General features: G+C 41.5%; 1 protein-coding gene across 2 annotated transcripts in view; it reads right to left on the bottom strand.

Annotated features, from left to right (window-relative positions):
* Positions 1-1,022: 1,022 nt before the first annotated feature.
* Positions 1,023-13,347, bottom strand: part of VEPH1 (ventricular zone expressed PH domain containing 1) — a 151,749-nt gene continuing 139,424 nt past the window's right edge. For both annotated transcript variants that reach the window (XM_007067077.3, XM_037909412.2), the window contains exons 13-14: positions 7,573-7,709; positions 1,023-1,799 (exon numbers count right to left, since the gene is read on the bottom strand). In XM_007067077.3, the coding sequence (XP_007067139.2) occupies positions 1,563-1,799; positions 7,573-7,709 (374 nt within the window). In that variant the 3' untranslated portion in view covers positions 1,023-1,562. The remainder of the gene's footprint in view (positions 1,800-7,572; positions 7,710-13,347) is intronic.

Here is a 13,347-nt window from a genome sequence, read left to right as displayed (position 1 = left end):
TTATTACATAAACGGCTTTACTTTGGAGGGGTTAAAATTCTAGATTAGCTGCTTATGTAACAATGTGAAGAAAATGTATATATATATACTCATGCTAAAAATAGTGATACAAGCCAGTTTTTGTGTACCAGTTGTTAGGATATAGATATTCAGGCCTGTCTGTAAAGGCCTATACTCTAAGAATTTAGGTGTATTCTTATCACTTAGCTAGTTATAGAGGTATAAAAGAAAGAAAGAGAATCAAAATCACTGTCTGCTGGTGTAAGGTCCTTCTCTTACTGTGACAGTCTGAGGCCCTGTTCTTAGGCTAAGATCTTTGGCTAAGCAGCAGAGGCAGCCATAAGCTAGGAAGCGAATGGTCAGATCCTCACATTCCAAACTAGTCACATTGAAATAAGGTGCTATTGGGCTGTTAGGAATACAATCCTCTCCTGATAATGCCTATCGCCTCCAGAGAAAGGGAAGTGCCTAGAAGATGTAAAAGGAAACTTAATTTTATAGCATCCTGTCTGGCAAGAACTCACTTATCAATAGCTGGGATGTGAAATCCTCATTTCTTTGTTGTTCTGTCACTGTAGTCCCCATTTCCCTATTGTTTTTCTGTATAATCTCTGTCTGGTTCTGTGATTGTTTCTGTCTGCTGTATAATTAATTTTGCTGGGTGTAAACTAATTAAGGTGGTGGGATATAATTGGTTAAATAATCATGTTACAATATGTTAGGATTGGTTAGTTAAATTTGAGGAAAATGATTGGTTAAGGATAGCTAAGTAGAACTCAAGTTTTACTATATAGTCTGCAGTCAATCAGGAAGTGGGGGGGGGGGGAAATGGGAACAGGGAATGGGGGTGGGGAAATTGGAATCATGTTTTGCTAAGGGGCGAAAATGGGAACACAGAATGGGGGAGGGGAAATTGGAATCATGTTTAGCTAAGGGCAGGAATGGGAACAGGGACACAGGTAAGGCTCTGTGGTGTCAGAGTTGGGAAGGGGGACACTAAGGAAGGAAGCTGGAATCATGCTTGCTGGAAGTTCACCCCAATAAACATCGAATTGTTTGCACCTTTGGACTTCGGGTATTGTTGCTCTCTGTTCATGCGAGAAGGACCAGGGAAGTAAGTGGGTGAAGGAATAAGCCCCCTAACACTAGTGTCTGTCAGATTAGTTTCTCAATATCATTTGTTACCAATATCATCTAACAATAAAAGATGCTGCAAAATATAGAATTTGCTATGTAAATTAGATGTATGTTCAAAAGGAGCCTCTTTCACCATATTAGCTCTAAACTAAAGTCATCTTTGGAAAGATATTCACTTTATAGCAATTAGATGAGTTGCTTTGAGCGACTTTGTTGCCAATGGTAATTGTCTAGGGGCCTGATCTTGCAGCCATTACTCACTTGAGCGTTCCCAGCAGTAGCTAAAACCGCTGAATCCACAGGGACCACTCCCACTAATCAGGTTTGTTTCTTATCACTTTGTTTGGTTCTGTGATAAACAGGCTGAAGTACCTTTGCATTTCAAAGCCAGATGCAAAAGCTCAGGGTTAGACAGGCTGACAGTTTTACAGATACGTGGTTGCCTCTCTGCTTTCCCTTTCTTTAGCTTGTGCTACAGCTACATTGATGCACTGAAGCCACTCTTCAGCATTCTTCTCGTCTTTGGCCTTGAAAACATAGGTCTTATTGTTGGTGAAGATTTCAAAGGCCCGAGGAAGGCTGCGGTCCCTGCGCTTCTTGGCCACAACTTTTACACTCTGTACCTTACTGAGTTCAATGGGGCAGTCGTCTGGATCATCTTTCTGAAACACAGGAGGTGAGGGATGGAGCACAACAGTCAGTTCAGAGGGAAAACTTTTGTTGATCCTATGAAGTAGCTACATCCATTGCTTTAGGCTGTGCAACCCTTACTTTGGGGAGCACTGAGGCTGGGATTTGCAAAGGAGCCTAAAGGAGTTCGGTTCCTAACTCCCATTGAATTTCAACAGGATTTGGGTGCCACATTCCCTTAGAAAATCCTGCCTCAATCATGTAACTAATCCAATTAGGGCTATTTGTGTAAGGGTTGCACAGTAGCCCATGAGCTTTCCTACCTTAGCATTGGCACATGTTACTCCCACCCTTTTGCAAAGGGTTGACATCCGCCACCAATATAGGATTGTGATAATGCCCCCTCCCAATCCCACCTCCCAATGTTAATGGTTGTGAAAGGTGCCTGAATGACACACCGGGAAACTGAAGTGCTCCATGAATTCACAGCCCAGACAGCAACAGTGCACACTTCCCTACACTGCCTGTGGATGCGCCTCACTGTGCCCTGGAGGGACCAAGAGGAGCAAAGGCTCTATGCATATTCAGTTGCTGAGCTCTCTATTCAGCCATTCTCTCTGCTGAGACTGCCAATGGTTCTTTATACATTCAATGCACTTTGCAAACATTAGTTGGTTCAGAAGCAAAGAGTCCTGTGGCACCTTATAGACTAACAGATGTATTGGAGCATAAGCTTTCGTGGGTGAATACCCACTTCGTCGGATGCATGTACATTAATTTGGTTCATCTCTCAATCATGCCTGTGAGGTTGGGTGTTGTAAATATTTTGGCAAAATGTTGGAAATAAATTTCCCCAATAATTTTATTAAGGTTGACCATGACTGTTTCCACACCTAGGGGGGCAGATTTATATGAATATGTTTAAGGATTGTACAGTTCACAAAGCCCTGAATATGTTCGTTGTATACATTTGAATAGGTCAATGAAATAGTAGCACCATTTTATAAGTAGGGAAAATAAGGTAGGGAGGGATAAGTTATCTTAACTGATGGAAAAACCTGCAGGAGGGCATGGAGATTCCTAGCTAGCATCCTCTCAGGGATGAGGGATTTGCGAGCTCATGGAATAGGCAGGGATTGTGGCCTTCTAACAAGGAATCTAGTCCCCAACCCAAGAGATGTGGCATCAGCATGGAGTGCCTGTTCCTCAACCACCAAAGCATGGCTCGCTGCGGAGCTGTGTTGCCACTGCCTGAACTTCATCCCTTCTTCTAGCCAGGTAGAGGCTGGTGCACAGGGGTTAATGTTGCAATGAGCACCATTAATTCTCACTGAATGGCCAGGGGGCAGTGACAGGCAGAATGGCTGTACCCTCTATGTAGACCCTTTAAAGGGTGTGGAATCAGACCAGGGGGTATCCATTGTGGTGAGGATAAAGAAGGTGTTGGGAGGAGGCCATGGGGAAGTAGCCCAGGGAGTTGTAGCTGTCGCACAGCTGTTCCAGGAGGCACTCTAGACAGCTGCATTCCACAGGGCCCTGGGCTGGAACCTGGAGTAGAGGGCAAGCTCGGGTTCCCCCCAAATCCTCCCAACTCCTGGTCAGACACAGAGGAATCGACCTGGACTGTGGGTTCAGAAAAACGGCCAAGCTGAGGGCTGCCATGAAGCTCCAAGGCGAGCAAATCAGCCAATAAGCGCAAGACCCACCAAGGTAGAGCAGGAACTTTGTCACACCATGGAATTTACTCAGGCACCACACTGGGACCAAAGACTGTGGAGATGAATCATCCATTTTTCCATGGTGTCCCAGGCGAGGCACACCAGTGATAGACCTGAAACGGAAGCCTGGATCTGAACACCCATGAACCTTGTGGGAGTTCAAATCCAAGGGCTTGAACATCGATGTTTATCTATACAAACTAGCTTTTGTTCTCATTATAAGCTACACATTAACACTAGATGTGACCTCACGTTACTAAGGAGAGTTGGGTTTTAGTACCTCAGGCAGATTTTTGTATATAGGACCCACTGTAGTTTTCATGGACATGGAGAGCAATGCATTTGTGCTTCTCAGATTTTGGCTTTTCTTTGCCTCCCTTTCACCCACTGGCCACATAATTGCTTGCACAGAGCAAATATTGTTAGCATGGTTAATTTTAAAGGGGAAAGGGTAGTGACAGGCCTACAGGAATATCCAGGCACAGCCAGCTGGCCATTTCACAATACTTCTTCTGTGTTTGGTTTATATTTTCAAATCCGCAGTGAGGTAAATGGAGAACATCCACATAATACTATTCCTTGTTTAACAATTCAAGAGAAAGCGGGGGTGGGGTAGGATTTTAGTACTAAACCAGATACAAATACCTTCCAGTTCAAATAACTAGAATAAATACCACATGCAGCTGGACATGGATACCTAAAACTGACTTAACTAGTCATTACCTATGACTGCGCAGCTTAATAGTATATACTCTATTGTAAACTGATGCATAGATCACCTTGATGATCTGATCTGGGAAGGCCCATTGAGTCCATGGACATACAGGCTTGGAGGGTTTGCAGGACTGGAACCCTCACTATGTGGGGTGGTGAAAATCCCACCAAAATCTTTATTTTCTCCTATTTTAAAATTTTGATTTGGAATGATTTTGTATTCAAATGTAAAAGATTTCTAAAATGAAAAAGACAGACTAAAGCTGGGTATTGGTAGCTTGTCAAGTCATGTAGTTAGGCCAGTCCTCACAACTGCAGATGTGCCTATCAGCTCATTAGCTATTTCACCAGTGCTGATGTTCATTTCTGTTTAAAAAAAATCTCAGGCCCAGCACTACAGTTTGATGGGTGCTATGTAGCGTGCATTCTCCATGAGCAGACCATCTACGCAAAGATGCATTACTAAAACAGCACCTTTTCTGTGTGTTTCTCCCCTATCTCCAAGCAGTGGGAAAGAAACTGGTGTTTTCCACAAAATGCACAGTGCTAAGTAACAGGATAAGACTGTTCACATCTGTTGGTTGTTCCCATTGTGGGAACAACATACAAAACAGTGTCATACACTGCCAGATCTAGCTTTGGGGCATGAGATCTCCTACCTCTTAGGGTTAGGGTGACCAGATGTCCCAATTTTAAAGGGACAGTCCCGATTTTGGGGTCTTTTTATTACATAGGCTCCTATTACCCCCCACCCCTATCCTGATTTTTCACACTTGATGTCTGGTCACCCTACTTAGGGTGGACACCAACAGCATAGCCAGACCACCCCCTTCCTAGTCCTTTGGTTCATGATGCATTTCATGATGCATCCAGCACCAGCTGGCTTTGAGAGTCTTAACTCAGACATCAGTTACCTGAAACACTCTCATGAAATTTATATATCCTTGTAACGTCTGTCTCTATCTCCAACCCCACTTTCAGGTGCATGCAGTCAAATACTTTGACATTCCAAAACATCCAGCTCCCCAAATATGGCCAACACTCATGCTAGTCAGCCAATTATATTCTATTTGCCCAACACTATTATAGATACCCTTGCAGTCAGGGGACAACTATAAAAGTCTGCAATACCTATTCTCTCTCTAGAGATAGCCTTTCCAGAACTGAGTTGAGCCACACTGGTGAGGCTGCGCAGGGAAGCTTTCAATGCCATTCCTCATGCTGTACCCACGCTGAGGTTAAAAACAGGCCTTGAGTCTCTAGGGATATCAATCCAGTACCTTTGGCTAGCTCTAATTTCAGCAACAATGTAAAAGTAACAGGATATAACAAAAATACTTGAAAAATACGGCTTGCCTGAATGCAACTACTGTACCTTAAACCTGTCTAGTACTGTGCATTACCATTACAAACAGTTAAAACAGCTCAAAATTTTTGATTTTACCAGTTAAAAAGAAGTAAATTAATCTGTATGAAATATATAGCTGAGAAGAAACTGACATTCAACAACTTGATCTGCCACCTTCCTCTGCCTGAGAAACAATATACATTTCTTGCATTAACAAAAGAGAGCAGTAGTAAAACAATCTTAGGGGGCTGATTTTCATCCAATAATCACATCCCATGGGAATTAGAGGCATTCTGATGTGCCTGTTGCTTTATTAGTGTAGGGCATCTAATTAACTCCCATTACATCGAATAGATTTTTTATAGGCCAATCAACTTGTGAGGAAGTTGACAATTATTCTGGCAAATTTTAAAAAGTAAACACCAACCAATAGTAAAATAGACTGGTCTTAAAAGTACAGATTAATTTGTCTTTAAAAACCCAACCAACACATTAGGAAATCAGTAGAAGTGCAGGGAGATGTTCTTTTATGAATAAGCCCCTTTCTGATGGACTGCATTTGCCCAAGAAAGGCACAAGTGCATCATGGACAACTTTGTACTACCTCCATGAAAGGAAGGGACTAAGCAGCCATTTTAGAGTTTAGAGTGCTTGATTTTGTTTATAGATGGTAATAAAAGTTCTTTAGAAGCAAAATTAAGCTTTAGGGTCAAAATTTCAGCCAGGCTCTGATAAGAGGCTGCTGTTATCTTGGAACTTCTCTGGAAGTGTTCCTGACACTAAACAAAAAAGACCATTTTGCATAGTATTTGGTAATGCCAATTGCTAATGGCTGAAGAAAGTAATTTTCCATTCAGAGTATCTAATAAATAAGAAGCACTGAAATTAATTTTGCAGTGTTAGCTACACTAGGCCAAATTTCTCTCTCTCTTCTTCTGGTATAAATCCACTGAAATTTCAGAATAGATATTCTAGATTTATACACTGGGACAAGTGAGAGCAGAATTTAGCCCTTTATTGGGAGAAACAGAGAACTCTTACATTAGTATCCTACTTTCAGCAATACTTTGTATTTCCTTTCTGGTGATGATTCGAATGCTATAATGTCAGTATGGATTATTCAGTTAAACAAGAGAAATAGCCCAAGTTTTTTTTTATATTATTTTATTTTTTAAAAAAGAGAATAGTGATTTTGTTTTGGGTACCCAGCTTGAAATATTTTAGGGGGCCCTGATTTTCAGAAAGTGCTGAGCACCTGTCCTTTGAAAAATCAAACCCCTCTAAAGTCTGTCAAGTTTGGCACGCAAAAATCACTGATCGCTTTTGAGAATCTAAGATGTAATTAATACTTTCCTTGCTGTTGTATTCCAGGCTTTTTGCAAATGGTTGCTTTTTAACCTGTGCAGACTTCAGTTTCACTGTTGCTTATCCATACATTTACTTGAACAACAAAATTAAGAATTGCTAACCAGGACTGAAAGGCATTTAGGTTTTTTCTTCTTTTTTTTAATAACTCAGTGCAATTTCTTAAGGCATAGGTGGATTAGTGACACAATAGCCTGGTACTAAATTAAACCTTCACCTTCGGAGGCACTTTTAGCCATAGGTCACCAACTAAGGGAATGTGAAAAGATTTTAAGAGCTGGTGGGCGCAAGCTACCTGTGTCACATGAGTGCAACTTCCACTGAAGCCAATGGGAGCTGCATCTTTTTATCTGAAACCCTAAGTATGCGGGGTGGGATTTTCAAAAGTGCTCAGCCTTTGCCTAACTCTGTTGCCACTGACTTCAAAAAGAAGAGCATTAGGCCAAAGCTGAGGGTCTTTGAATAGCCCACCCTTTATCTCCACAGGAAGAGGCATAAGCCCTTCAACAGCTTAGACAAGCTTAGCCAGCAAACCATTGGCTGAAGTTAACAATGTAGTGTGAGGAGAAGATAGAATAATCATAGTCTTGAAAAGCCCAAGGGAGAAGGTAATGCTGGGGAGGGAAATGAGCAAACCAAACTGATGTTCTTCTAACTTACAGATTTTCCTTTGCGAAACAGAAGCTGATTGCCAGCGAGAGTGAAATAGCGAGTTTTCCACCTTTTGATAAACTTCCATCTAACTTGCTTTTCTTTCAGCTTGCCTTCAATCAGAGGTTGTCCATCTTGATTTACAACTAGTGAGAAAAGATATAATGAGGAAGTTATTCATTTCCTCTCTCTTATCTCAGAAGGAAGCACAATTTTTTCTCCAAACCAAAAATCAGTTTTGCAATGTTGCTGTATAAACCACAAGACCACATTTCCCCTCTGCCTCAAAATATTCAGCCATCATTGAAGAAAGGTGTTACAGTCCACTATTCATGAAGGATCCATTTTGTGTAGTAGGTCTCATAGCGTGGACAATCTATATAGTTCCCTCTTCCCTTCATCTTTTCTTCTCCTAACTCTTACTACTGTATATTCATCCCCCCACTTCCTATTTCTACCCAACTTATTATCCAACCTCACAATACTTATTCATAATATTGTACAACGAAGCATATGCTTAACAGAATAACCAAAAAATAATCCACCAAGGTGCACCCAGAATGACCAAAGCAAACTCATGACCCTGTATGATTGATCTTTGCCCTCTTCTCCCCCAAATGACACCTATGCTCTATGTTTTCTCCAACTAAAACACTGTCATTGTACCACCAACAGTATTTAACTCCCCCCAAATTACATCTTCACGTAACATGTATTTAAAAGATCAGTTTAAAAATGCTTAGAGTCTGACGTGAGAAATGCTACCTGCACTGGCCCACTCACACCTTATGGAAAAGTCCCATGGAATCTGATGGAAGATAACTTTCTAGGGTTATATTCCTGCTATAGAATTCTATAGGATGAATTGAAAACCCTCACAAAGGATAACATTCACTATTAAATCCAAATCATTTTTATTTTTAGAGTCATTTCCACAGAGCCAATGAAAAGCCAGGACTAGGATTTTCAAAGGGACCTAAGGGAGTTAGGTACCTAAACCCCACTGGACATTAGCTCCTATCTTCCTTAGGTCCCTTATAAGTTATGACTGCCACTCTGCCACATTGGTTTAGCTGACCACTGGCCAGTGTTTACGGAGAAAGAGACTATGTTCAACCCATTCCTCACCCCTTCCTGCCCACCTACTCCAGGATATATGTGTGTGTGTTTGGAGGGGAGTCAGTGGGTGTAGAGTCCCTTGTTACTTGTATGTATAAGGACCCATTGTTTAGGTAGCCCATGTTGGTGTGTCAGGGGAGTTCTTACTCCCTTGCATGGGTGCATAGTCAGAGTCACCATCTAGCCCACAGAAAACAGCCCTTATAAAATCCCAATCCAAAAATATATTAGGCACAATCCTGATGAAAGGGTGGTACATGAGCTAGAAGCCAGGAGACTGAATCAAACACATCCAGAAAACAGTTCTTTCCCTGCTGCCTTCTTGCTTTTTTTTGGGGGGGGGGGGGCGGGGGAAGAGTTGTTTGCTATTCACTTCCTCTACTGCTTATGTAGTTCAAGTCACTGCCTACCCTTACATTTTTAAGAGAACCCTATTGGTTTATTCATCTTTAACTGCTTTAGGTCCTTCCATAAGGGAGGCCACAAAGTCATTTAATATTAACATAAAATGCTGTGAAAAATAATCCTCTCACTTTGGACAAACCAAGAATTACCTAGATCCTGTTCCAGCTTATGTTCAGCCAAATCTCATGGCACCAATGTTGGTAATGTGATATTTTCAATCACTTACATCTGCCTAAAATAATAAAATTATTCCAACACCTAGAACACAACTGCTGGAGCAGTGCAACACAAGACAGACCCTGGACACCCAATGTTTACCTTTCTCCCTCAGTAACAGTTCGGCACTTAACTACTTCCAACCCCATTGCTAAGTGTGGACTTCTGATCTCATGACCAAGGATTTAGAGTTTCAGAAAGGTGGTTTGTATAGTTTTTTTTAAAAAAAACCAGACACATTCTTGCCTCTCAAGTGGAACTCATTAAGGGGAAGTAAATAAAGCTGGATATTAAGATACAGCATTTGAAGTCTTTTTTATAGATGCATAGATTTTAAGGCCAGAGAGGAGCAGTATAATCACTTGTGTGATCTTATTTTTAATTCTATATAAATATAGCATTATATGAGTAAAGTGCAATAATAGACAGTGTATATTCAATAAAAAGAGGGGTGCCCTTGGCTGCTCCATCTTCAACTCAGCTGGTTTCCAGATCAGTGAACCCCTATAGTGAACCATGGTGTGCACAAAAGGCTACTAGTTATGGTTGTCAATCCAGATTACTTTTAAGGGAAACAACCAAAGAAAGAACATATATAAAGTTTCTAGTGAGGGAAATATTGTTCCCTCTCCATCACACAATGGTTTCATTATCTAGGTTTAAAAAATCACTTTGATTAATTAATGCATGGGATGGGTGTTAAAGATTATTATTTGCTTCAAAGTGCCTCAGATTCTCATTTATAAATGTGCCTATATTTATAAGGCCATGTATATCCTTCACCCTCTGCCCACAATGTCCATTGAGGTTATATGTCCATTGACTGTGACAGGCTGAATATCAGTGGGAGATGCGCAGGATTTCAGGATTTGACACGGCTTTCAGACAGTAGACTCACCAAGTTCTAACAAAAGTTTGTTCTAACACAAAAACCAAATCAATGAACAATCCACCCTTACTTAAAAAACAGCTAGCCCGGGTGTTATGAGTTACTGCTTGTCATTCTAAAGCACACCAGGCTACATTATGACTCTAGGTACAGCCCTGAGAGAAGGGTGGTGTTTCAACAGCATCACCTCAGGAACAGCCCCAATAGGGGCTGTGCATCACAGGCACACCTCAGAGTCACAGTTCCTTCCCTGATGCCACCCTTTTTCTGGGTAGAGGAGTGGGGAAATGGCAATAATTTGCTGCTGTCTTATACCAGTGGCAAGTTATGACTGCCACTCTGCCACACTGGTTTAGCTGACCACTGGCCAGTGTTTACGGAGAAAGAGACTATGTTCAACCCATTCCTCACCCCTTCCTGCCTACCTACTCCAGGATATATGTGTGTGTGTTTGGAGGGGAGTCAGTGGGTGTAGAGTCCCTTGTTACTTGTATGTATAAGGACCCATTGTTTAGGTAGCCCGTGTTGGTGTGTCAGGGGAGTTCTTACTCCCCTACACGCCCTTGCATGGGTGCATAGTCAGAGTCACCATCTAGCCCACAGAAAACAGACATGGCAACTCTGAGGACATCCTTTGGAGTTTCTGAGAAGTCTTAACTCTATATCTATACAACTCTATTTACTGTCTGGTTCCTGAAAGACAAACAAAACATTAAAAATGTAATTCTTTAGAGTTAGCCCAAGAATGGATATTTTTCTCCAGCACTGCTAATGTTGTCCGAGGGGGCTCCCACCCCTTGCACTCCAGCTGCTGTGAAACGGGGTTTTCTTGTTGTATTATTGTAATTACTTTATGAAAGCCTCTAAAGGTAGTGAATAGCAAACAACTCTTTCCCCAAATTCTTCCCCCATTCTCAGCTTAAACTGACAAGATAAATGTTAGACTTCCTTTCATCAGTGAAAAAAAATGATTCATTCCAGATTATCCTATTTAGTATGTAATGAGGCAAAGTGTTTTAGGACACAAATAATAAAAATCTGGGTGCCAAATTTCTACTCACGCATGAAGAGCTAACTATATGTCTCTGATTAAAACTGTTTCTTTCTCATTGCTCACCCCAATGCTCCACATTCCTCAACTATACTTTGCATCTGTTTGTGTCAGGTCACGTTATGTTGAATTCTTTCATGTCATATTTGATGTGTTGTGAGACATGACCTGATACAAGACAAAGTGAAACAAAGCCATTCCTCCCCGCTGCCTAGCCTTCTGTCGTTGCAAATATATGCAAATGTTTATGCAGAAAAACTTTGTTTGCTTCTGCACTCAGGTCATCTGAAGTTCTCTAGATAAATGGTGTCACATTTTTTAATTTACACCTTTGTAATAGCCCTTAACTTTATTACAGATGCGCGCGCACACACACACACACACACTTTTGTACTGCAAATCTCTTGAGAGACAATGAAAAAGTGAGCTATTACTCCTAAGTTTTCATAGAACTAAATGCATTTTAGCAGCTGAGAGAAATAAATGCAGCCCAACCATGACTTACGTGAACTCAGCTGTCATTTGCTTGGGTAGAGATATAAAACTGCAGTACTTTCAGGGGATTGGCTTTTACTAGTGTCGGTAATTTTGGAAAGAATCTGCAATTTATGCATGGATGCCAATACAAAGTGGGATGGGAGTAAAGGAAATGCATAATACTATCAAGAGTTGAAGTGATTAAAGCCAGGGGTGGCGAGATCTTTACAATATGTAGGCATAGTGGGTTGTTGCAAATTGGTAGCTCTAAACAGTTTTTCCTATATATCTTCCCTGTTTCTCATCCCACTGATGCTAGCTGCTTTCAGCCTTCCCTCTGATTTCATGTTCACTTTCCATCCACATGCAGTTCAGTTTTACTGGTCTGAACATTCACGAAAGCAATGTCAGATTTCCAGGTGTAAGTACTGGTGCAACCTGAATTTTAAATGCAAAGGTGTGAGTTCTTGCTGTAAGAGAACATGCACACTCCTTCACCAAGCATATTTGTAAAGACTGATGTGGACACTGGCCACACATTTGATCCAGGCTCCAAATGTTTGTTTTTTACCCTGAGGATCACTAAATCCATATTCACCCTTACAAACTTGCTGTCTGTTGAGTTAATTAGATATTAATTAACTCAAGGTAAAAAGTTCTAGGGAAATGAAGGAACATCCATGCAACTCATCTGACCAATCACAACTAACCAATCCTTAAATAGAAAAGGAGTACTTGTGGCACCTTAGAGTATCATGCAGTTGATAGATTTCCACTCCATGCGGCTAAATGCAGTGCCTTGCATAATGACAGGTTTCAGAGTAACAGCCGTGTTAGTCTGTATTCGTAAAAAGAAAAGGAGTACTTGTGGCACCACAAGTACTCCTTTTCTTTTTACGAATACAGACTAACACGGCTGTTACTCTGAAACCAATCCTTAAATAGTGATGCAAGAACGGCCCATGTTCACATTTTTCAAACTCTGTATACAAATATTGTCAAAGACTGCTGAGTAAATACATTGGCCTAAATTGCAATCCACTCCTGGATTTTCCCCTGCAGAGAAAGGCTGTATTTGTCACATAAACCATGCACTGTAAATGATTTGTTCACCTGGAACCCTTCAAATTCTGATGGCACTGTCTCTTTCATCAGAACCAGACAGTATGGTCATTTCAGCCTGAGTCGGTGGCTCAGATGAGAACTAGTTCATTGAAGCTGGATCTGGTGATGCTGGTTGGGTGGGGGAAAATAACCAGGGGACATAGCAAAGACTATGGGCCTGACTGTAGTCCATGAAGTCTGCTTTATGCCCATCCCCCAGTACAATGCACAACCAGACCCCTTGATGTGCCTGGCGGAAGATTTGTGTGACATGCGGGAATCTTTCCATGGCTTAGGGCAATGGTGCCTGCCCCTTCCCAACCTGGCTCCCAGCATAGGAGACATGGCCAGAGGAAAGGGCCATGCACCCTCAGTTTACCCTTGATACCCAAATAACCACAATGGACTTGAGTACTCTTTCATCTTTGCTTGGCAAGGAGGTTTCATAGATATTATGGTCAGAAGGGACCATTATGATCTAGTTGACCTCCTGCACAATGCAGGCCACAGAATCTCAACCACC

This window comes from Chelonia mydas, chromosome 9 (genome assembly GCF_015237465.2).
Source record: "Chelonia mydas isolate rCheMyd1 chromosome 9, rCheMyd1.pri.v2, whole genome shotgun sequence".
Taxonomy (NCBI): Eukaryota; Metazoa; Chordata; order Testudines; family Cheloniidae; genus Chelonia; species Chelonia mydas.
Note: the sequence above shows the minus strand (reverse complement) of the source record. Positions and strands in the feature narration are given on the sequence as shown.